The sequence below is a fragment of the Oncorhynchus masou genome, unplaced genomic scaffold (assembly GCF_036934945.1).
Source record: "Oncorhynchus masou masou isolate Uvic2021 unplaced genomic scaffold, UVic_Omas_1.1 unplaced_scaffold_1___fragment_2___debris, whole genome shotgun sequence".
NCBI classification, from domain to species: domain Eukaryota; kingdom Metazoa; phylum Chordata; class Actinopteri; order Salmoniformes; family Salmonidae; genus Oncorhynchus; species Oncorhynchus masou.
The window spans coordinates 140,878-165,000 of NW_027016523.1; the positions used below are offsets into that span (position 1 = coordinate 140,878).

The following is a 24,123-nucleotide window of genomic DNA, read 5'->3' on the forward strand; positions in this document are numbered from 1 at the left end:
GATATGGGCAGTATGTGATGCCAGGACAAGTTATGCCTCGAACATGCAGATTTACACTGTGAAACCTGCTGACGGTATTCCTGAAAGGAAGTGAGTGGTCCTGGAAATGACTGCAGGTCTCCAGGGGCACAACATAACATGTGACAATTTCTTCACCTCATATGCTCTTGGTCAGGAGCTGCTAAAAAAAATGACCATGGTGGGGACGGTCAGACGGAACAAGCCTGAGTTGCCTCCTGCCTTACACACTACCAAGGACAGGGATCGTTTTTCCTCTGAATTTGCCTTCACCATTACACACACTCTTGTGTCCTACTGCCCGAAGAAAAAGAAGAATGTGCTCCTGATGACAACTCCGAACAGGGGGACAAGAAACGCAACGCTGTCCTGGATTACAACAGGAACAAAGGGGGAGTTGATAGCCTTGATAAAGTATGTTACTTTTTATCTTTCAAGTCTCATGTACTTTTTTCTATTACCAGATTGTTTTATCTGCACCATAAAAATAAGACATGTTGTTTGGTGAAATGCTCATTGAAATTTTGAACTGTATGGAGTCAATTCTATTCATTTGTTAGCTAGCTTGCTAAACTTGACTTGTAGTGGTATTAGCAAGCACCGTTATGGCCAAATTTATCACCAAATTGTACTGTATTGAACAACTCTGCCTCCTGTAAAAAGAGAGGTCATATTGCTAGCTAGCTACCGACAGCAAAACAACTTACTCGTTTGTCATTTGCCCACCTGAGTCCTGGACTAACTTGTCTAAGCTGCCACCGCTGCCTGCTGGTCTCACAATTTCTTTCTCTCACTGTCTCAACTCCTCTTCCGTGTATTCCGGCTCAAATAAATAGGGCTGTATGTTTCCATGTAAAATAACATTTAGAAACATAATAATTGTTGTCCAGCTCATCTTGGAAAGAGGAATCACCAGAAGCAGCCATTGTAGCTAATTATTTAGCAATCTCAGCGAGACAGTGCACGATAACAAAGCTCCAGTAACTAGTAACCAGTAACTTGAATTTACCTGCAAAAAATTAAATGCTAATTACCCATGGTGATCTGGATGAGACTGCCGAATCAAGGCAAAGGTAACAATCTCTGGGTTAACTATCTAACGTTAGCTAAATGTAGTAATGAATAAATTGGCTACATTTCTTTTAATTGACAATTCTGTAAACTGTCTTTAAATTGACAATACCTGTTTAGCAAAGGTTTCAGCTAGAGATGATGTGCAGGAGCTTGCATGGATTTGTAGTTTAGCATGATGTCTACTCTGATGTTAATTAGCATTTGAATATGAGAGTAAATAGAGCCGATATATACTGATAAAAGTCACCTTGTCCAAGAGAGATTTATATGGTTATCAAAACATCACATGTAAGTCTACATGAAACACAGCCCTTGTTTTTTATGTTTCCAAAATCCCCTGGGAAAACTGAATGGTGTAAAAACATTTGGAACCATTTCCCTGTTTGACAACTAGGTTTTATGGGTATTATGACTAATGCCGTGGTACTCTATGGCTCTATTGAACAAGGACAACCATATCTACTCTCTGCTAGCGTGATCGTGCAATCTGCGAAACACAAAGACACAATAATTGCTCCAAAACATGACCATTCAGTTTTAGATCTGACAGCAGGATCAATCAACCAATGACGTCATTGATTGAACTCTACCGGCTCGAAAATTCTAAAACACAGCTGTAGTGCATAATTATGTCTGAAACACCCTCCATCAATCATAATTATGCAGGGAATCTGGAAAAACACCCTACATTGTGTCTAGCAGTGAAGTTTCCCTTTAAAAATCTACCTAGAACCATGATAAAAAAAACAACAACATTTAATGTAAAGCCCAAAAGGTAGGCTACCATTATGTCAGATCGTGAAATGGTTGTTCAAATACGATTTTACCTGGCCAAATTAGATGGCCTGCAAAAAATAGGAACTACATTTTTTTTATGCACAAAACATCAACTTGGACCAGATTGACAGCTCTCCATTACCAATATTCATTGTCTGCAGTGAGAATTCACTTTCTTTCGATAATTATTTTGTCATTTATCTGCAGAAAAACGTTGTTTTGAGCTCAAAAAGCAGTAGCAGCAGTATGCAAATCAGGGAGCCAAATTAACGTCTCTTTCACCGATGCTATTATTTTCCCTGCGTTCACCAAAAAGATCCGTTCGCGAACGACCAAATCACTATTGCATATGCAAATAGCAGAGCGCAATTATGCTCCTAGTGGCCATGGCCAGAATTGAGAGCTTACTGTATCAGAGCAGAATGGAGGAAAGTTAGGTGAAGTTGATAACGATGAAGATGCATTAAGTTCTGTTGTAAAATACTTGTCACATTACATATTGGGGGTTCTCATGAGAGAAACAAGTGTATAGGTCTACTTCACCTTGAACAAGCGGAGTTGGTGCGTTTGGCTACTTCATCCTCTTTCGTGGTACGCACTCCCGGCTTTGACAAAGAGGACAGATCCAGTGCGCGGTAGGCTACAGCGGGAAGGTAGGTGAGGAGGAGATACGATTGATTATATTTGCACGAGGAGGAAAAGAAAGGGATACATAAATAAATAAATAATTATACCTTAAAGTTTAAAGGGTGTGTAGGCCTACAGTTGTTGTTTTTTTTCTCTGATTAAAAAGCTTGATAAATGCGTCGCTGTTTGGATAGAAAGACGTGTGTGTCAGCTAACTTTCACATTTCTTTGAGACGGGTTTCGTGTTGGTAGAAAAACGAAATATTTTCTATTCTCCCATGTGTAAATATATACGTTGAGTTTTAGTATTTTTGATGGGACGACTGAGTTGCGCCTATAAATTCATTTTAGGGGAAGGTGCGGTTCTGTAACTTTAGGGCTACATGCGTTCAACTTAATTTGGCTATTAGTCATCCAATTTAGATATTGAAATTGGCCTTCGTGTCTATTTAACATGGGAATCAATTCAAACGCCCAAAGCCACTGAGGTTTGCCTGATCTCCGTTATTAGTCAGCTACAAATCAGAATAATTAAAGTTGAGAACCACCAGCACCTCCGTCACGTATTGGCACGCTTTGGACAGATCTCACTGACAGATTAGACGACCAAATTCATGATACGGGCGCTGTTTTACTAAAGCTACTAAAATTGAGTTGTGGGATTCTATTGTCATCTGTTCTATCCCTCACTAAAATATTTTGGTTTGTTGCAGACTTTTTGTTTTCCCCCGAAGGTGGTGCAACATTCAAATGAACATGGTGCAAAACTAAGATGTCTATCTAATGTTTAGTCTGGATATACACTCATGTATTCTCTCTCTTACTGGGCATATGCAGGAGGGTCAGATACAAGTGACTGCGTTCCATGTGAAACAAGTAATATTTTCCCATTGCAGTTCTCTAATCACTTTTAATATAGATTGGTGAGACACCAATCTATATCGAGGGGTGTTGAGAATTGCTGTGTGCGGGATGTGTTATTCATTGGTGCATCATTTCCCTTGTGGAACATTACATAACAGTGCAGTGCCATATTAGAGATGATTAATCACACCGATTGCTGTTGTGCAGGTCTCCTCTGCAGCCTCAACTCTGTCCAGAGAGCCAAGAAAGGCCAGGGCCACTGGCGTGTTGTCTACTTTCCCACTGCATCATGGGTAACTTCTCCAGCAAGGACAGCCATGGACCCACAGGTACCCTCTGCCCCCCCCCCCCCGTACACACACACACACACACACACACACTCACTTAACCTGTCAACCCTTCTGATGTGCTGAACAGCTGCCTCTGAAGTATTTAGACTTTTCCTTCAGAGAACAAAGACCGCATACCCACAAGGATGCTCACATACCTATTTCAGCTTTTAGTCAATGGTGAAAAGACCGAATGGGGATGGACAGAGAGGCATTAATAGAGAGAAGGAATGAGACAAAGAGGGAGTGAGGAAAGACTGGATCCATCTCTGCATTTGTGTTCCCCAATCTCCAGAGTGTGTGGGGGTCAGGGGGTAGGAATCTTGGCTTGGTTCCTGTGTGTGTTGCTCGGTGGTCATTCTCCTCGCGTCCCCTTGCGATTTGTCAGGCTTTGCTACCCAAGCTGTGATGAATCTGCAGAATTCCCCGGCTCAGCACAAGGGCAACGGATTAATCATGGGAAGCCTAATGCTGGCGGACTGACGCATACACACATTATGGCTTGGAATGGGTGAATAGAAGTCAGCGGTGGAAGTGGGAAGTTACGGCCTGTCACTGAATTTGCTGCGGGTTAGATTGACATGATTATGATGCATCACTTGTATTGTGGAACTCTATCAGGAATGATATGAATTAAGCCGAGAGAATATCTGTTTAAACCAAGGACAAAGGAGGATTTAGGGTCAGTGGTGGTATAGATCAGCAGCACAGAGCAGAGGAACGTGTGTCTCCTGACAAGCAATGGCCCATTCATCCTGAGAATGACGGCCTGAGTATTGTGGGGGGGGGGGGTTGACGGTCTGGATTAGTCATCAAGGCAGCATTGCATGCCATCACACGATACATGCCCAACCAGTGACCACTGCACTCAATCTCTCACCCTCTCGTTGGCTGTCTCGTTGGCTGTCTGGCTGTGTCTCTTACTCACACTTGTTCTGTTGCTCTTATTCTCTCCAGGGCCCAACTTGGATGTGTTCCACACCCCCCCTACTTCTCCAGTGACCTCCACCCTGCCTGCTGTCACTCAGATCACACCCTCTACACCAGGCCAGCCGGTCCCATCCACAACTCCGGCCCCAGCTCCAGCCCTAAGTGGGAAGAGACTACTACCCTCCCTGCCTGTCAGCCCAGGCTACTCTGTGATTGGTCCTGGGCTTATCTCCCTGCAGGGCAAGACAGGAAGTGATGCAGCAGCGCCTGAAAGGCAGGTTGTGATGGGGCGTAATGGAGGCCCCACCTGCTCTACTCCCAGGACTCCTGTATCCCAGGGGAATAGCTCAACGATTAGCTCCACCAAGAGTCTTCCATCTCTGGATAGCCCCTTGTTTTCAGCCGGCCCGGTCAGCCCCTCTGACCATAGCTGGAAGGAAAAGGACAGTGGACTGAGCACATCCATGCTGGAGGTCCGTAGGACTGCAGACAACCAGGGAGAGCTGGAGAGACTGGTGGAGGAGTGTAGGACAGCACTGGGTCTCAGCCCCAGTCAGTATGCTGCTCTGAGCAGCGCGGGTAAGAGCAGCACATACTGTACGTAGACATAAATAGACCCTCTTTCTAGCAATGCCTAAAATAATCCCACAATGCCATATTTCTGAAATGCATGATCTCATACCTCTGAACAAACACATTTTTCTCTTCTCCTCTCTCTCACTTTCTTTTTCTCTCTCCCCATCTAGTAGATGTATTGAAGCATCTGCTAGTGGAACGTCAGAAGTTGACCGTAGAGGTCCAGAGTCTGAGGGAGACCATGCAGGTGAGAAAGATTAACAAGATATTCCAGTAAACAATGGACTGACCTGTTTCCAAATCAGGAAACAGATTCTACATAGTGTAACCCTTCAGCTTTAGCCTAGTTCCAGATTGACTTGTGCTTTAGCCAACTCTTCTGACTATTGTTGTCATGCCATGGACTACCTTTGGCATGACAACAAAGGAACACTGCAGAGAACAGTTGGCTAAAGCACAAACAGATGTGGAGCGAGGGTCACCATTGCTACAAACTCAGACAATAGAACATGACAGATTCCCTTCCTTTAATCTAAGTACTAAGCTCAGGTGTGTTTTTAGTTTGGACAACTACTTTGTTTTAGGTGTTGCTACTGTTCTTTATTTAGCATTTGTCTAAGTACTGAATAAAAATATAAATGCAACATGCAACAATTTCATAAATTCATTCTTTAGGCCCTTATCTATGGATTTCACATGACTGGGCGTATAGATATGCACAATTGTCCTCTCAATGGATCTTGTCACTGTATTTTTGGGCATTCAAATTGCCATCAATAAAATGCAATTGTGTTCGTTGTCTGTAGCTTATGCCCGCCCATACCGTAACCCCACCGTCACCATGGGGCACTCTGTTCACTGCTTGCCCACACAACGCCAAACACGTGGTCTGCGGTTGTGTGGCTGGTTGGACGTACTGCCAAATGATCTGAAATGACATTGGAGGCGGCTTATGGTAGAGAAATTAACATAACATTTTCTGGCAACAACTCTGGTGGACATTCCTGCAGTCAGCATGCCAATTGCACACTCCCTCAACTTGAGACATCTGTGGCATTGTGGTGTTTGACAAAACTGCACATTTTAGCATGGTCTTTAATTGTCCCACACACAAGGTGCACCTGTGTAATGATCATGCTGTTTAATCAGCTTCTTCATATGCCACACCTGTAAGGTGAATGGATTATCTTGGCAAAGGATAAATGCTTACTTACAGGGATATAAAAAATGTGTGCACAAAATTTAAGAGAAATAAGCTTTTTGTGCATATTGAACATTTCTGGGATCTTTTATTTCAGCTCAGGAAACATGGCACCAACACTTTACATTTTGCATTTACAGCTGAAGTTGTAAGTTTACATACACCTTAGCCAAATACATTTAAACTCAGTTTTTCACAATTCCTAACATTTAATGCTAGTAAAAATGCCTTGTCTTAGGTCAGTTTTCCTGGTCATTATGGCCAAACAGTTTTTTATTTTGTTTCATCAGACCAGAGGACATTTCTCCAAAAAGTACAATCTTTGTCCCGATGTGCAGTTGCGAACCGTAGTCTGGCTTTTTTTATGGCAGTTTTGGAGTGGCTTCTTCCTTGCTGAGCGGCCGTTCAGGTTATGTTGATATAGGACTTGTTTTACTGTGGATATAGATACGTTTGTACCTGTTTCATCCAGCATCTTCACAAGGTCCTTTTCTGTTGTTCTGGGATTGATTTGCACTTTTCGCACCAAAGTACGTTAATCTCTAGGCGACAGAACGCGTCTCCTTCCTGAGTGGTGTGACGGCTGTGTTGGTCCCATGGTGTTTATACTTGCGTACTATTGTTTGTACAGATGAACGTTGTACCTTCAGGCGTTTGGAAATTGGTTCATCCTTGGGAGCAGACTTGTGGAGGTCTACAATTCTTTTTCTGAGGTCTTGGCTGATTTTTTTGGATTTTCCCATGATATCAAGCAAAGAGGCACTGAGTTTGATGGTCGGCCTTGAAATACATTCACATGTACACCTCCAATTGACTCATGTTGTCAATTAGCCTATCAGAAGCTTCTAAAGCCATGATATACTTTTCTGGAATTTTCCAAGCTGTTTAAAGGCACAGTCAACTTAGTGTATGTAAACTTCTGACCCACTGGAATTGTGATACAGTGAATTATTAGTGAAATAATCTCTGTAAACAATTTTTGGAAAAATGACTTGTCATGCACAAAGTAGATGTCCTAAACGACTTGCCAAACTATAGTTTGTTAACAAGAAATGTGTGGAGTGGTTGAAAGACGAGTTTTAATGACTCCGACTTAAACTGTATTTTTGTTCATTGTACGTGGAGAGGTGTATTGGGGAGAGTTTTTGGTGGATAAGTTTGGAAACATAAACAGGAAATTACACAATCCCAGAGGCAGAGGTTGCAGCTGGGGATTACCGCATGTAACCTCTTAGCTCAGGAGATAACAACAAATGATATCCTGTCATCTCCACCCAGAAATGGAACAGAGCAAGGGCCTCTGGGAGACGCAGTCCTGCTAAATGGCCTCTTCCTGTCCTAGACCCCTCCTGAGATCCTGAGGAGTCAAGGAGAAAATGCTCTAAGATAATCCTGATCTCCCCTTTATGCACAAACACACACACACACAAAACTGTACATACTTATATACATAGTGTCTTCAGAAATTATTCATACCCCTTGGCTTAGTCCACATTTAGTAGTGTTACAGCCTGAATTCAAAATTGATTGAATTGATTTTCTTGCTCATCTACTCACAATACCCGATAAGGACAAAGTGACAACATGTTTTTAGACATTTTAGAAAATTTAATGAAATGCAGAAGTATCTGATATACGTAAGTATTCACACCCGAGTCAATACATGTTAGGCTCACCTTTGGCAGCGATTCCAGCTGTGAGTCTTTCTGAGTAAGTGCTTTGCACACCTGGATTGTATTTTCACATTTATAAAAAATTATAATCTTCAAGCTGTTAATTGGGGCGGCAGTGTAGCCTAGTGGTTAGAACATTGGACTAGTAACCGAAAGGTTGCAAGTTCAAATCCCCGAGCTGACAAGGTACAAAATCTGTCGTTCAGGCAGTTAACCCACTGTTCCTAGGCCGTCATTGAAAATAAGAATTTGTTCTTAACTGACTTGCCTAGTAAAATAAAGGTAAAAAAAAAAAAAATTCTGTTGTAGATCATTGTTAGACATCCATTTATTTTCATGTCTTGCCATAGATTTTCAAGCCGATTCAAGTCAAAACTAACTAGGCCACTCGGGAACATTCAATGTTGTCTTGGTAAGCAACTCCAGTGTATATTTGGCCTTGTTTTAGGTCAGTGGTTCCTAAACGCTCTTGGTTAATGTACCACCAATTACATTTTTGCTCTGCATGGAGTACCCCTGAAGTACCCCATCGTGCATTTTACCAGTAAGCCTATGGTCTCATGCGTCTTCTCAAGTACCCCTGGTTGGGAAACACTGTTTTACGTTATTGTCCTGCTGAAAGGTGAATTTGTCTCCCAGTGTCTGTTGAAAAGCACACTCCTCCAGAAATGTGCCAGTGCTTAGCTCTTAGCTGTGTTTTTACCCTAAAAAAACCTCCCTTCCCGGTGACAAGCATACCCATAACATGAAGCCACAACCATACTAGGAAATATGTAGTGGTACTCAGTGCTGTGTTGGATTTTCCCCCAAGATAAGGCTTTGTGTTCTTTGCCACATTTTTTTGCATTTTTACTTTAGTGCTTAATTCAAACAGGATGCATGTTTTGGAATATTTCACTCTGTCAATTAGGTTAGTATTGTGGAGTTACTACAATGTTTATCCATTCTCAGTTTTCTACTATCACAGCCATTAAACTCGGTAACTGTTTTAAAGTCACCATTGGCCTCATAGTAAAATCCCTAAGTGGTTTCCTTCCTTTCGGGCAACTAAGTTAGGAAGGACGCCTGTATCTTTGTAGTGACTGGGTGTATTGATACACCATCCACAGTGTAGTTAATAACTTCACCATGCTCAAAGGGATATTCATTGTCTATTTTTTTTTTACTCCATCTACCAATGTGTGCTTTTCTTTGCGAGGCATTGGAAAACTTACCTGGTCTTTGTGGTTGAATCTGTGTTTGAAATTCACTGATAATTGTATGTGTGAGGTACAGAGATGAGGCAGTCATAAAAAATAATGGTAAACACTATTGAATCAAGTCAAATGCAAGCCATTTTAACATCAGCAGATGTCACAAAGTGTTAAACAGAAGCCAGCAAGCAATGCAGACGTAGAAGCATGGTGGCTCGGAACAACTCCTCTTCTGGCTGTGTCGGGTGGAGATTATAAGACTACATGGCCATTAAAGCCAGATTGTTCTTCAAACTGTTCATAGATGACCAGCAGGGTCAAATAATAATCACAGTAGTTGTAGAGTGTGCACCAGGTCAGTACCTCAGGATTAAATATCAGTTGGCTTTTCTCTCGCTTTCCTGCTCTCTCCCCTGTGCCCCTCTCTCTCGCTTAACCATACTGCTCGCTCCCTCTCGCTTTCCCGTGCCGCTCTCTCTCTTAACCATACCGCTCGCTCCCTCTCCCGTGCCGCTCCCTCTCCCGTGCCGCTCCCTCTCCCGTGCCGCTCCCTCTCCCGTGCCGCTCCCTCTCCCGTGCCGCTCCCTCTCCCGTGCCGCTCGCTCCCTCTTCCGTGCCGCTTCCGCTCGCTCCCTCTTCCGTGCCGCTCGCTCTCCCGTGCCGCTCGCTCTCCCGTGCCGCTCTCCCGCTCTCTCCGTCCCGCTCGCTCTCCCGTGCCGCTCCCGCTCGCTCTCCCGTGCCGCTCCCGCTCGCTCTCCCGTGCCGCTCCCGCTCGCTCTCCCGTGCCGCTCCCGCTCCCGCTCCCTCTTCCGTGCCGCTCGCTCGCTCCCTCTTCCGTGCCGCTCGCTCGCTCCCTCTTCCGTGCCGCTCCTCGCTCCCTCTTCCGTGCCGCTCCCTCTTCCGTGCCGCTCTCGCTTTCCCGTGCCGCTCGCTCTCTCCCTCTCGCTTTCCCGTGCCGCTCGCTCGCTCCCTCTCGCTTTCCCGTGCCGCTCCCTCGCTTCCGTGCCGCGCTCTCTTGCTCCCGCCTCTCTTGCTTCCGTGCCGCTTTCTCGCTCTCTCTCGCTCCCGTGCTCTCGAGGCATGGGAGCTGGAGAGCGGCACTTGAGGTAGTGTGCACTCGCGTTCCCTTTCCCATGCCGCGCTCTCTTGCGCTCTCTTTCTCCCGTGCCGCTCTCTTGCTCCCGTGCCGCTATCTCGCGCTTTCTTGCTCCTATGCTCTCGAGGCTCTTCTCACCACCCCTCACACTCAAACAACCACACAACTGTTGCTCCCTCCTGATCCCACCTCTGCCCTTCGTCTTCCCTGTCTAGCCCCTCTTTCTTGTCCTTTCCGTCCACTCCTCCTTCTCACCAAACCAATGTCCCGTTCATCCACCCGATCTCTTTCCCTGTCTATTGCGCCTGTCCGTGTTAAATAGCTCTCAGATCTGCTCTGGGATCAGTTCCAGTTGGACAGTGCTGCAGATTTCCAGGATTGAGCTGGTTTTGGCTCAAACTGAGGTTGAATATGTTTACATGCCAAATGAAGGTTGTGTGTCAAATTTGCAATGCAGAATAAATGGTTGCGGCTGGGGAGAAGTTAGATATCCTGTGTGTGTGTGGGGGGTAGAAAGACTGTCTTTGATCTAGATGTGTCTCGTGTGGGTGAGTGTATCCACAGGCCTTGTAGGGACTGCTGTTGAACTGAGTTGGTCTCTTAATGAGTATCAGAGTGTATGGGAACTGGTTGTTCAATACACCCAAGTGAGTGTGGAAAGTTACAGAAAACCCACGGCGAGTGGGGACACAGACTCAAGTATGCATTAGGGGGTCTGGGTGTGGAAGTGAGCGGAGGCTTGGGGACAGACGGGTGGTTCTCTCTGTCTCTCTCACACACACACCAGCTGAGATAGACACACAACTGGAATAACCACAACCGTCCTGGAGAGACTATGCGGCATGTGTCACTAGGGATTCCCGAGAGGGAGTATGTGTGTGTCTAAGGGAGAATCAACAGTGTTATCTCTCTCTGTGTGTGAGGAGTGCCCCCTTCTGTTTCCTGTCTAAGACGTGCCCCATTTGGACACTGACAGTTAGCTAGCTGTACAGGCAGGATGCAGATCAGAGGCTACTACAGGACGGGGTGGTTGAGTCTAATGGTTTCCCATTGTGTTCTTTTCTCCCATCTGGCATTATGAGTTGCATCATGTGTACTAATAAAAAGCACTTTGTGTCTGCTGCCATAAGGCAGTTTAAACTCTGAGGCTTTGAATCAAAGAATGTAAGAACGGGTTGTTCAGTGGTCAAAATTTTACTGTGTTAGAGAGAGCGGTAAACTTCACTTTGTGCTTGTGTTGGAATAGAAATGACCGTGGAGACGTGTGTGTGTGTGTGTGAGTGAAAGAGAATATGCTCTCGTGTGTGTCTGTCCAATGACGACATAATAGACCCCAGCTGTGGTCTAGAGTCACTGGTCAGATGAGGAAACGAGCTGGCTCCAGTCTCTCCTCCTCCGCGTCTCTATCCATTCTTCATTTAATTACCAAACAAGGCAACCCCTCCACTCCTCCACACTCCCACATTTCTCTGCGGGGTCACATTGCAATGCTCACACCCATTCTGCACTGATTCCATCTGTGCATGTTACTTTATGTGCCGTTGCATGTTTGGTAACTGGATAGTGCTGCATTTCGGCTGCTCTCAACAGATTTTCTCTGTTCCTTTATCATTTTACCTTTTGGCTCAGCAACTCTGCTTGAGAGCCTGTGTTTTTATTTCTACCTTTTATCCACAGGGCAGTGTTTGTGCATGTCCAGAGCTAGGGCATGTTCTCAGGGTGTACGTTTGTCGATAGTGGCGTGCTCACCTGGTCTCCTCTCCTGCATCTGTGTGAAGAAAACATGGCGGAAGTTTACTGGTACGTTACGTCGGTGCAGTTCTATTTAATATCAGTGCAAGTGAGGTAACACGCGGACTAAACCGTCTCCGCGCTTGCGTCCGCCGATTTATTATTTATTTCTTTGTCTATCCCCACCGGACACGTTCGTGACACGCAAGTTAAAATAGCTAATCCAACTGTGAACCATCTGTATTACGCCTAACAAAAGATGTAAACACAACATGCAACAATTTCAAAGATTTTATAAGGAAATCAGTCAATTGAAATAGTCATTAGGTCCTAATATGTACGGTGCCTTCAGACCCCATGACTTTTTCCACATTTTGTTACGTTACAGCCTTACTTTAAAATGTTCCCCATCAATCTACAAGCAATACCCCATAATGAGACACATGTATTACATATTAAAAATACATCACATTTGCTTAGGTATTCATACCCTTTACTCAGTACTTTGTTGAAGCACCCTTGGCAGCGATTACAGACTTAAGTCTTCTTGGGTATGACGCCACAAGCTTGGCACACCTGTATTTGGGGAGTCTCCCATTTTTCTCAGTAGATCCTCTCATGCTCTGTCAGGTTGGATGGGAGCGTCGCTGCACAGCTATTTTCAGGTCTCCAGAGATCTTCGATCGGGTTCAAGTCCAGGCTCTGGCTGGGCCACTCAATGACATTCAGAGACTTGTCCCAAAGCAACTCCTGCGTTGGCCTGGCTGTGTGCTTAGGTTCGTGGTACTGTTGGATGGAGAACATTCGCCACAGTGAGGTCCTGAGCGCTCTGGAGCAGATTTTAAATCAAGGATCTCTCTATACTTTGCTCCATTCATATTTCCCTCGATCCTGACTAGTCTCCCAGTACCTGCCGCTGAAAAACATCCCCACAGTATGATGCAGCCACCACCATGCTGAACTCTAGGGATGTTGCCTCCAGACGTGACGCTTGGCACTCAGGCCAAAAAGTTAAATCTTGGTTTCATCAGACCAGAGAATCTTGTTTCTTATGGTCTGAGAGTCCTTTAGGTGCCTTTTGGCCAACTCCAAGCTGGCTGTCATGTGCCTTTTACTGAGGATTGGCCTTTGTCTGGCCACTCTACCATAAAGGCCTGATTTGGTGGATTGCTGCAGAGATGGCTGTCCTTCTGGAATGTTCTCCCATCTCCAGAGATGAACTCTGGAGCTCTATCAGTGACCATCGTGTTCTTGGTCAACCTCCCTGACCAAGGCTCTTCTCCCCCGATTGCTCAGTTTGGCCGCACGGACAGCTCTAGTAATAGTCTTGGTGATTCCAAAGTTCTTCCATTTTAAGAATGATGGAAGACACTGTCTTCATGGGGTACCTTTTTAAAGCTGCAGAAATGTTTTAGTACCCAGATCTGTACCTCGACACAATCCTGTCTCGGTGGTCAACGGACAATTCCTTCGACCTCACGGCTTGGTTTTTCCTCTGACATGCACTGTCAACTGTGGGACCTTATACAGGTGTCTGCCTTTCATCATGTCGAATCAATTGATTGTACCACAGGTGGACTCCAATCAAGTTGTAGGAACATCTCAAGGATGATCAATGGAAACAGGATGCAGCTGAGCTCAATTTTGAGTCGTGTCGCAAAGGGTCTGAATGGTTCTGTTTTTATTTTTGTGCATTTGTTTTTAGAATGTTTGGCAATCTGTTTTAGCTTTGTCATTATGGGGTATTGTGTGTAGATTGAGGAAAAACAATTTTAATCCGTTTTATAATAAGGCTGTCATGTAATAAAACATGGAGAAAGTCAAGAGGTCTGAATATTTTCCGAATACACCGTATTTCACATGACTGGGATTACAGATATGCATCCGTTTGTCAGATACCTTTATAATAATAAAAAGAAGGGTCGTGGATCAGAACCAGCCAGTATCTGGTGTACCCACCATTTTCCTCATGCAGCACGACACCTCTCCTTCGCATAGAGATCCGTTCTATTTTAACGCTTGGCTACGCATACTCGTTTAAGCAGTTAGGTCGTGTTTGGTTTATTTTGCTATGCTTGCTTCACGCAGCGCTGTCAGTTTGGTTAGCATGTTAGTTGACGAAGCCACTTTGCGACGCACAATCTGGTATTGGTATCTTTTCTGTCCACCCTTTCTCGTGAGTTTACTGTATGTGATAGCCTGCTGCGTTGCTGTGGTATGATTTCTTCTCCCTGTGTTCAACTTGTGTGATTCATTAGAAATTCAGCAATAACCTCAGTGAATCATAGCCCCTTTGGAGTAAGGGCAGTAAACAACTCACACATTCCAGGTTAGTGGATCTGAGCCAGTGCACCTGAATGGGGCCAGGGCTGTTTACAGCAATGCGTTTGCACGGGTCTCGATGTGGCTCATTTGATTCGCTAGAGCCACTCCTCTAAACATGCTAAGACTTGCCTCCGTCTCATCCCATCCAGCTGTTAGTTTATGAAGGCCAAATGGACATTTAATCATTTAAATCGTATAGTCTCTGGAGGTGCTGTGTATGATGTGATGCTGGCAGACAGGGCCTGATTAAGAAATCTTTGGCAATGTGGCGTAGGCTACAGTTCAGCAGAGGCGTTTTTAGGATTTCCACATGGGGATTTTGATTTTAGTCTTAGAAAAAAATCTGATTTTTAAAAATTCATTTCATGCAATTCTACGTCATTTACATGACAGGAGACATTAGCTGAATCTTTTTTTAATACCACCTAAATGAGTGGCTACTCTGACAAATTGAGATCAATCTGGTCTTGAAGCGACACAACATTAGGAGGATATATATATACACACACACACACACACACAGTTGAAGTCGGAAGTTTACATACACCATAGCCAAATACATTTAAATTGTTTTTCACAATTCCTGACATTTAATCCTAGTAAAAATTCCCTGCTTTAGGTCCGTTAGGATCACCACTTTATTATAAGAATGTGAAATGTCAAAATAATAGTGAATGTATTTATTTCATCACATTCCCAGTGGGTCAGAAGTTTATATACACTCAATTATTATTTGGTAGCATTGCATTTATGTTTAACTTGGGTCAAATGTTTTGGGTAGCCTTCCACACCTTCACACAATAAGTTGGGTGAATCTTGTCCCATTCCTCCTGACAGAGCTGGTGTAACTGAGTCAGGTTTGTAAGGCCTCCTTGCTCGCAAATGCTTTTTCAGTTCTGCCCACAAATTTTCTAAGGGTTTGAGGTCAGGGCTTTGATGTCCACTCCAATACCTTGACGTTGTTGGCCTTAAGACATTTTGCCACAACTTTGGAAGTATGCTTGGGGTCATTGTCCATTTGGAAGACCCCATTTGCGACCCAAGCTTTAACTTCCTGACTGATGTCTTGAGATGTTGCTTCAATATATCCACATAATTTTCCTTTCTCATGATGTTATCTATTTTGTGAAGTGCACCAATCTCTCCTTTAGCAAAGCACCCCCACAGCATGATGCTGCCACCCCCGTGCTTCACGGTTGGGATGGTGTTCTTTGGCTTGTAAGCCTCCAAACATTTCCTCCAAACGATGGTCATTATGGCCAAACAGTTCTATTTTTGTTTCATCAGACCAGAGGACATTTCTCCAAATAGTACGATCTTTGTCCCCATGTGCAGTTGCAAACCGTAGTCTGGCTTTTTTATGGCGGTTTTGGAGCAGTGGCTCCCTCTTTGCTGAGTGGCCTTTCAGGTTATGTCGATATAGGGCTTGTTTTACTGTGGATATAGATACTTTTGTACCTGTTTCCTCCAGCATCTTCACAAGGTCTTTTGCTGTTGTTCTGTGATTGATTTGCACTTTTCGCACCAAAATACGTTCTTCTCTAGGAGACAGAACGCGTCTCCTTCCTAAGCGGTATGATGGCTGCGTGGTCCCATGGTGTTTATACTTGCGTACTATTGTTTGTACAGATGAACGTGGTACCTTCAGGCGTTTGGAAAATTCTCCCAAGGATGAACCAGACTTGTGGAGGTCTACAGTTACTTTTCTGAGGTCTTGGCTGATTTCTTTTGATTTTCTCATGATGTCAAGCAAAGAGACACTGAGTTTGAAGGTAGGCCTTGAAATACATTCACAGGTACACCTCCAATTGACTCAAATGATGTCAATTAGCTTTAGAAGCTTCTAAAGCCATGTCGTCATTTTCTGGAATTTTCCAAGCTGTTTAAAGGCACAGTCAACTTAGTGTATGTAAACTTCTGACACACCGGAATTGTGATTAGTGAGTTATAAGTGAAAATAATATGTCTGTAAACAATTGTTGGAAAATGACTTGTCCTAACCAACTTGCCAAAAACTATAGTTTAAGAAGAAATTTGTGGAGTGGTTGAAAAACAAACAAGTTTTAATGACTCCAACCTAAGTGTATGTAAACGTCTGACTTCAAGTGGGTGTATGTATGTATTGGACTCATCAGACCAAAGGACAGATTTCCACCGGTCTAATGTCCATTGCGCGTGTTTCTTGGCTGAAGTACGTCTCTTCATCTTAGTGGTGTTATTTAGTAGTGGTTTCTTTGCAGCAATTCAACCATGAAGGCCTGATTCACTGTCTCTGAACAGTTGATGTCTGTTACTTGAACTGTGAAGCATTTATTTGGGTTGCAATATGAGGTGCAGTTAACCCTAATGAACTTATCCTCTGCACCAGAGGTAATGCTGGGTCTTCCTTTCCTGTCCTCATGAGAGCCAGTTTCATCATAGCACTTGATGGTTTTTATGACTGCACTTTAAAAGTTCTTGAAATGTTTTGAATTGACTGACCTTCATGTCTTAAAGTAATGATGGACTGTTGTTTCTCTTTGCTTATTTGAGCTGTTCTTGCCCTAATATGGACTTGGTCTTTTCCCAAATAGGGCCATCTTTTGTATACCACTCCTACCTTGTCACAACACAACTGATTGGCTCAAACACATTAAGAAGGATAGATTCCTTCTTAATTCCACAAATAAACTTTTAACCAGGCACACCTGTTAATTGAAATGCATTCCAGGTGACTACCTCATGAAGCTGGTTGAGAGAAAGCTTTGCACACTCCAGGCAGTCATCAAGGCAAAGGCTGGCTCCTTTTGAACAATTTCAAATATAAAATATATTTGGATTTGTTTAACACTTTTTGCTTACTACATGATTCCATTTGTGTTATGTCCTAGTTTTGACGTCTTCACTATTATTCTCGAATGTACAAATTAAGAAAAAGCCTTGTGTCCAAACCTTTGTCTGGTAATATATGTAGGAGCCTCCACTGCTCAGATGAGGAAGGGGAGTTGTCCTTTTTAGTTAACTAGAATAAATATATTCACGTCACCAAATAATTGGTTAAAACACAGTTTTGCAAAGGTGGTCTACAGTAGCCTCAGCAGCACTCTGTAGGGTAGCACCATGGTGTAGCTGGTGGACAGCTAGATTCTGTCCTCTTCTGGGTACATTGACCTTAATGCAAAACCTAGGAGGCTCATCATTCTCATCCCCTTCCATAGATTTACACTGTAATGATGACAACTTCCAGAGGGTGTCCTCCAACTTATTAGAGCTCTTGCAGGGTGAACTGACATCTTGTCCACCCAATCAGATCATTAATCTAGTACTGAAAGCATAAGCTAAAGCTAGCTAGCAGTGCATAAAATGTTGTGAGTAGTTGACTCAAATGGAGGGAAATTTTATCGCTACAGCATAGAATAACAATTCTGTGCTTCCAACTTTGTGGCAACATTTTGGGGAAGGCCCTTTCCTGTTCCAGCATTACAATGCCCCGTGCACAGAGCGAGGTCCATACAGAAGTGGTTGGTCGAGATCGGAATGGAAGAACTTGACTGGCCAGCCGGAGCACTGACCTCAATCCCATCGAACACCTTTGGGATGAATTGGAACGCAGAGTGCGAACCAGACCTCACTAACTCTCTTGTGGGTGACTGGAAGCAAGTCCCCGCAGCAATGTTCCAACATCTAGTGGAAGGTCTTCCCAGAAGAGTGGAGGCTCTTAGAGCAGCAAAAAGGGGACTCTATATTAATGCCCATAATTTAGGAATAAGATGTTCGATGAGCAGGTGTTCACATACTTTTGGCCATGTGTATGTTTGTTTCAGCCCAGCCCTAACACACCCAATTCAACCTATGGATTGTTCTTCATAGTAGATAACTGTCACTGTCTTCCTTTCTGCAGACTGAGAGAGGGGAGTGGCAGCAGTTCCAGTCTGACCTGCAGGTGGCAGTAGCGGTGGCCGACCGGCTGAGGGCCGAGGCCGAAGAGGAACTGAGCGTGCTCAGAACGGCTCAGAAGGATACAGAGCGAGAGCTGGCGGCAGCCCAGCAGAGATGGGAAGAGACTGATGGGCAGCTGGTCATCCTGCGAGGAGAGCTGAAGGAGAGCAGGCAGAGACTGGCCCACCTCACCCAGAACCAGGGGCCAGGACAGGTCAAGACCCAGGGCAAGGAGGGTACCACTGGGGAGATCAGCACACCTGAGCCCCAGGAGGGAAGCCACCGGGGCAGGGAGAGGGGAATCAGCAGGGTGGGCCAAGGAGGAGATGGAGATATGGGGAAGAGGAGCCAGGAAGAAGTGAATAAGAATGTGGTTGTGGAAGAGGCTAGGACGGACACTAAAGTCATGGCCAACCGGTACTTGATGAAGGTGACCAATGAGGAGAGGAGTGCAGAGGAGGGGTGTGATGTGAGGGAGATGCGACGGATGCTCGTACAGGAGAGGTCAAGGTGAGTACCAGGATGACTACCTGTTTGAAGGATTTCAACTATACATGAACTTAAATGAATGCTAATGTCATGATTTGAAGTCGGAAGTTTATATGAACCTTGGCCAAATACATTTAAACTCAGTTTTTAGGATCACAACCTTATTTTAAGAATGTGAAATATCAGAATAATAGAGATCTATTTCAGCTTTTATTTCTTTCATCACATTCCCAGTGGGTCAGAAGTTTACATATCCTCAATTAGTATTTGGTAGCACTGCCCTTAATTGTTTAACTTGGGTCAAATGATTTGGGTAGCATTCCACAAGCTTCCCACAATAAGTTGGGTGAATTTTGGCCCATTCCTCCTGACAGAGCTGGTGTAACTGAGTCAGGTTTGCAGGCCTCCTTGCTCGCACACGTTTTTTTTCAGTTCTGCCCACAAATCTTCAGTAGGATTGAGGTCCGGGCTTTGTGATGGACACTCCAATACCTTGACGTTGTTGTCCTTAAGCCATTTTGCCACAACTTTGGAAGTATGCTTGGGGTCATTGTCCATTTGGAAGACCAATTTGCGACAAGCTTTAACATCCTGACTGATGTCTTGAGATGTTGCTTCAATATATCCACACAATTTCCTTTCTCATGATGCAGTCTATTTTGTGAAGTGCAGCAAAACACCCCCACAACATGATACTGCCACCCCCATGCTTCACGGTTGGTATGGTGTTCTTCGGCTTGCAAGCTCCCCTTTTTCCTCCAAACATAACGATGGTCATTAGGGCCAAACGGTTCTATTTTTGTTTCATCAGACCAGAGGACATTTGTAAATGTATGATCTTTGTCTCCATGTGCAGTTGCAAACCGTAGTCTGGCTTTATTTATGGCGGTTTTGGAGCAGTAGCTTCTTCCTTGCTGAGTGGCCTTTCAGGTTAAGTCGATATAGGACTTGTTTTTACTGTAGATATAGATACTTTTTTACCTGTTTCCTCCAGCATCTTCACAGGGTCCTTGCTTTCCTGTTGTTCTGGGATTGATTTGCACTTTTCACACCAAAGTATGTTCATCTCTAGGAGACAGAACGCGTCTCCTTCCTGAGCGGTATGATGGCCTGCTGGTCCCATGGTGTTTATACTTGCGTACTATTGTTTGTACAGATGAACGTTGTACCTTCAGGCATTTGGAAATTGCGCTCAAGGATGAACCAGACTTGTGGATGTTTACACATTATTTTTTTCTGAGGTCTTGGCTGATTTCTTTTGATTTTCCCATGATGTCAAGCAAAGAGGCACTGAGTTTGAAGGTAGGCCTTGAAATACATTCACAGGTACACCTCCAATTGACTCATCTTGTCAATTAGCCTATCAGAAGCTTCTAAAGCCATGACATTTTCTGATATTTTCCAAGCTGTTTTAAAGGCACAGTCAACTTAGTGTATGTAAACTTTTGACCCACTGGATTTGGAATATAGTGAATTCTAAGTGAAATAATCTGTCTGTAAACAATTGTTTGGAAAATGACTTGTGTCATGCACAAAGTAGATGTCCTAACCGACTTGCCAAAACTATAGTTTGTTAACAAGAAATTTGTGGAGTGGTTGATAAATGCGTTTTAATGGCTCCAACATAAGTGTATGTAGACTTCCCACTTCAACTGTAAATCCAGACTGATTTTTGACTGCCATAATTTGTAAATCATAAACAGAGTTGCATAATCAGACGAATCGTTGTCTGGAGGGTTGAGCTGTTGTTGGAATGGAACTGACGTTCAGGCGGGACACTTGAGGACATCGATTTGTAAAGAACCATGTTAACGTATTTTACTACTGGTACTGAAGGTGAAAGCTGAGAATAAAGTGTTTCAACAATGGTTAGCTTTGCTATCATGTCTGACCCCTGATGAGCTGAACAACAAATGGTTCTTCTCTGATCAGTGTGTCTGTGTGAGTTGAGTTCATCCAGTAATATCAAAGGGCATTCCATGATTTCACAGAAGCCTTTCCAGACTACCTGTGTCTTCAGACTCTCCCACGGTACAGAATGGAACATCCCAGTCCAATACTGCCGCAATAGTTGGGTCTACATTCAAGGTAGACCACTTAGAATTTGGGGTCCAACTGCTAGTCTGTCTCTCATAACCCTGCAAATATATAACCGTTACTATTCCAGCAGGTGGCGTCATTGCAATAGTTAGAATGTGTTTTGTGATCGACTAACGCCTTCACATGTTTTTGAAATATTGAGGCACAACAATAAAATGTAAGGAATGTATGGTACAGCGTATGAATAGATATGATCTATGTTCTCTCACTTCAGAACCAAAGCCAAACCAGAGGAAGAAGAGAGTTGGAAAGGCAAGGCAGCTGGTCCAGCACTCACACCGGTGTGTTTTGTGTTCCCCCAATCAACCACGTGTCGGTGCGTTCGTTCCTACCACGACCCCTTGATCAGTAATGTAGCAGGTAAAATACATTCTACTGTCGTTTGTGTGTTTTACAGGGATGCAGGAGGCGGCATTGAACCAGTACAACTCTGCCCTGACAGACCTGCCCCCTAACAAGGCTTCTAAGACCAGGTCTCAGGACAGTTTCAGTCTGCTGCTGCGCCGCCATGGCGGCTCCAAGAGGAACTCTCTGCTGCGCTGGTGTCAGAACCGCACTCAGGGCTACAAGGTACCGTAACGCGATGTTTGTGTTTTTGACACGGGGTCAGGAGAAAGGACGCTCGGTAAAGAGAATGTTGGAACATTCCATATGTAATCAGTAAACAGTCATTATGAGACTTTCTTCACCCTTTTTCTTCCTACACTCAATCTATTTACAGAATATTGACATCACTAACTTCAGCAGTAGCTGGGCAGATGGTCTGGCCTTCTGTGCTCTGTACCACACCTACCTCCCCTCACGTATTCCCTACTGCACCCTTAGCCCTGACAGCAAGGTGGGTAACACACACATGCATAGCACGCTTGAATGCATTGCACACACACCTATTGATTAGCCTGTCAATCATGGTGCTAATTCTTTTATCCATAGAGGGAGAACCTCAGCCTGGCATTTAAGACTGGAGAGAATGTTGGAATCACAACATTACTTGTGAGTCGAGTCTCCGTTAATCAGAAGCTGTGTTAGTGTCATAACTCAATAGTGACTCAATAGTGAATGAGATGCTGCCGTATTGAAGTCCTCTGTGTTTTACAGACCATGGAGGAGATGCTGAGGGCTGGAGGACCAGACTGGCAAAGGGTTCTGGGATATGTGGAGAGCATGTACCATCACTTTGAGATGTAATGACTGTGTAGGAGGGAAGCCTCGGAGGGAGTTACAGTTCACTACTACTGGTTGAAGGAGAGGGAGTGTAACTCAACCTTCTACTAGCTGAGATGGTCATTAACCAGGTTTCCATCCAACCAATTCATGTGGATGAATTGCCTGACGCATGAAAATGACCGGGTTGATGGAAAGAGGAAATGTTGGTACAATTTCATAAATTTCGACAGACAAGTTTTGTTCAACATGGTTTTGTCGGTAATTAATTAATTAATTATGTGAGAAATGGTGTTAGAAACACTTTTTGTGTTCTAATATTGATATAATAATCAATCAATCATATGGTAAACATGGTCACGAAATGATATGTGATGTGGTCGTCCCACTACGACTCGGGAAAGCATGCAGTTATTAAGCTACAGATGTAATAAGTTATGAACTTCACAGGGGGGGTGGAAGTGCACCGTGATAAGCTTGATGCTCCTTTCCAATACATTTCGAGGGTCTTATTCTGATTGATGCTAGGCTGCCGTTTTGACAAATAATCTCGATCTTACCCATAATAATCTCATCATGTAGGCCTAGGCTAGCCTATACCCGCCCTGTGTCTGCCAGCTGTTAGCTAGCACACACGTGCCACAACCAGAGTGGGTACTTTTGCTATATAACGCAACAGCTTTTGGACAAAACCATCGGTAGAGTTGAAAATGCAATGGGAAACCAATTACTTTTTTAAAATTCAGTACATGGGAGTTTAAGCGCAAAATATATTTTTTATATGTACTAAAGTCATCATGCACAGCATGTAATCCACAACAAGTCAGTTTGATGGAAACACATCTGTGGTGAGAAAATGTGCCTATTGTTTTCATACAGATTTTATAATATTCACATGAAAATCTGTGGCCAATTGGATGGAAACCTAGCTAGTGATTGGCATCTAGTGAAAGTTAGGGTTCGTTGGCACAACAGAGCCCTGTTGTGGTCAGGAGTGCAGGTGCCATTCTTTTCAGCAGTACCTCAAGCTGCTAATTTGTGTGCAGTGCCTTTTTTTAATATCAGTTTTCCATTCCAAAGATTTTCATGTTTTCTATCAGTTTTTAGCACTCTGTAAATATGCACTTTTATAAGCACTTTGATGATTGTAATTTAAAAGGAAAGGAATGCATATATACAGTCTCTTGCAATCCGTGGATGCTTATATGTAACTAAAATGTGATCGCTGACTACATTGCCAAAGACGAAGAATAAATAAAATTGTCAACATAAAGCTAACTTTGTTTGTTCTGTACAGTCTCCACGGAGACTGAATTGCTTTATCACAGTGATTTGACTTGGGATATCTAAATAGATCTAATTATTTGTTTGGTCTTGTCTTTGTCTCCATCTACTGGTGTCTTCAAAGCTGACAAGCTATACCCATAGTCGCACACAGACACTTATACACACACGCAATGACCGTCTAGGACAACGTCACACATAGCCGCTGCCCTCTTGACATCAAAATCACGTTCATTAATTACTTATTTGAATTAATCATGACAACCTTGAGACATCTGAATAATATTACTCAATAAGTCATCCGCAATAGCTCTCGGCTAGGGAGTTGTTTTGCACCAAACTAACATTTGTTCCAAGTGGGTCATACTGCAAAAAGTTGATTTGAATGTGTGCAATAAAATGTGCTATGATAAAATTCTTACAAGCCTATCAGAATTTGGCAGTATGGATGGGGTTGGAGCCATAACGACGTGTTGGTCTGGACTACAACACAGCAGAGACGACATGGAGAGGATTTGACCCCTGGGACTTTGTGTGGCGCTGGCTGTCATTTCTGCTTCTGCTCGGGTCTCCTCCAGGTAATGAACCTTGAATTTGAGCTGATGGAAACTAGACATTTCTGTGATTTATGATTTGAAATATTTCGCCATGTCCGTAAATTGAATTTCTCTGTCATGTAGTCTAGTCATTATTATAGGTACTCATTTCTGATAGTCATAACTCATAGGAGCCAAGAAGCAAATATTTTGGAATT

General features: G+C 43.8%; 1 protein-coding gene across 3 annotated transcripts; it reads left to right on the forward strand.

Moving 5' to 3' along the window:
• The first annotated feature begins 2,265 nt into the window (after window positions 1-2,265).
• On the forward strand, window positions 2,266-23,345 carry LOC135538647 (cytospin-B-like). 3 transcript variants are annotated; one of them, XM_064964522.1, is made up of 11 exons: window positions 2,266-2,526; window positions 3,568-3,689; window positions 4,647-5,198; window positions 5,366-5,442; window positions 18,295-18,842; window positions 20,813-20,909; window positions 21,136-21,202; window positions 21,319-21,491; window positions 21,643-21,759; window positions 21,855-21,914; window positions 22,020-23,345. In XM_064964522.1, exons 2-11 carry the CDS (start codon window positions 3,650-3,652, stop codon window positions 22,107-22,109), a joined length of 1,821 nt encoding a protein of 606 aa, XP_064820594.1. In that variant the 5' UTR covers window positions 2,266-2,526; window positions 3,568-3,649; the 3' UTR covers window positions 22,110-23,345. The 3 variants fall into 3 exon arrangements, with proteins under 3 accessions (XP_064820594.1, XP_064820593.1, XP_064820595.1); XM_064964521.1 differs by having other exon boundaries at window positions 2,266-2,522; XM_064964523.1 differs by having other exon boundaries at window positions 2,266-2,522; window positions 20,816-20,909.
• Window positions 23,346-24,123: the final 778 nt, after the last annotated feature.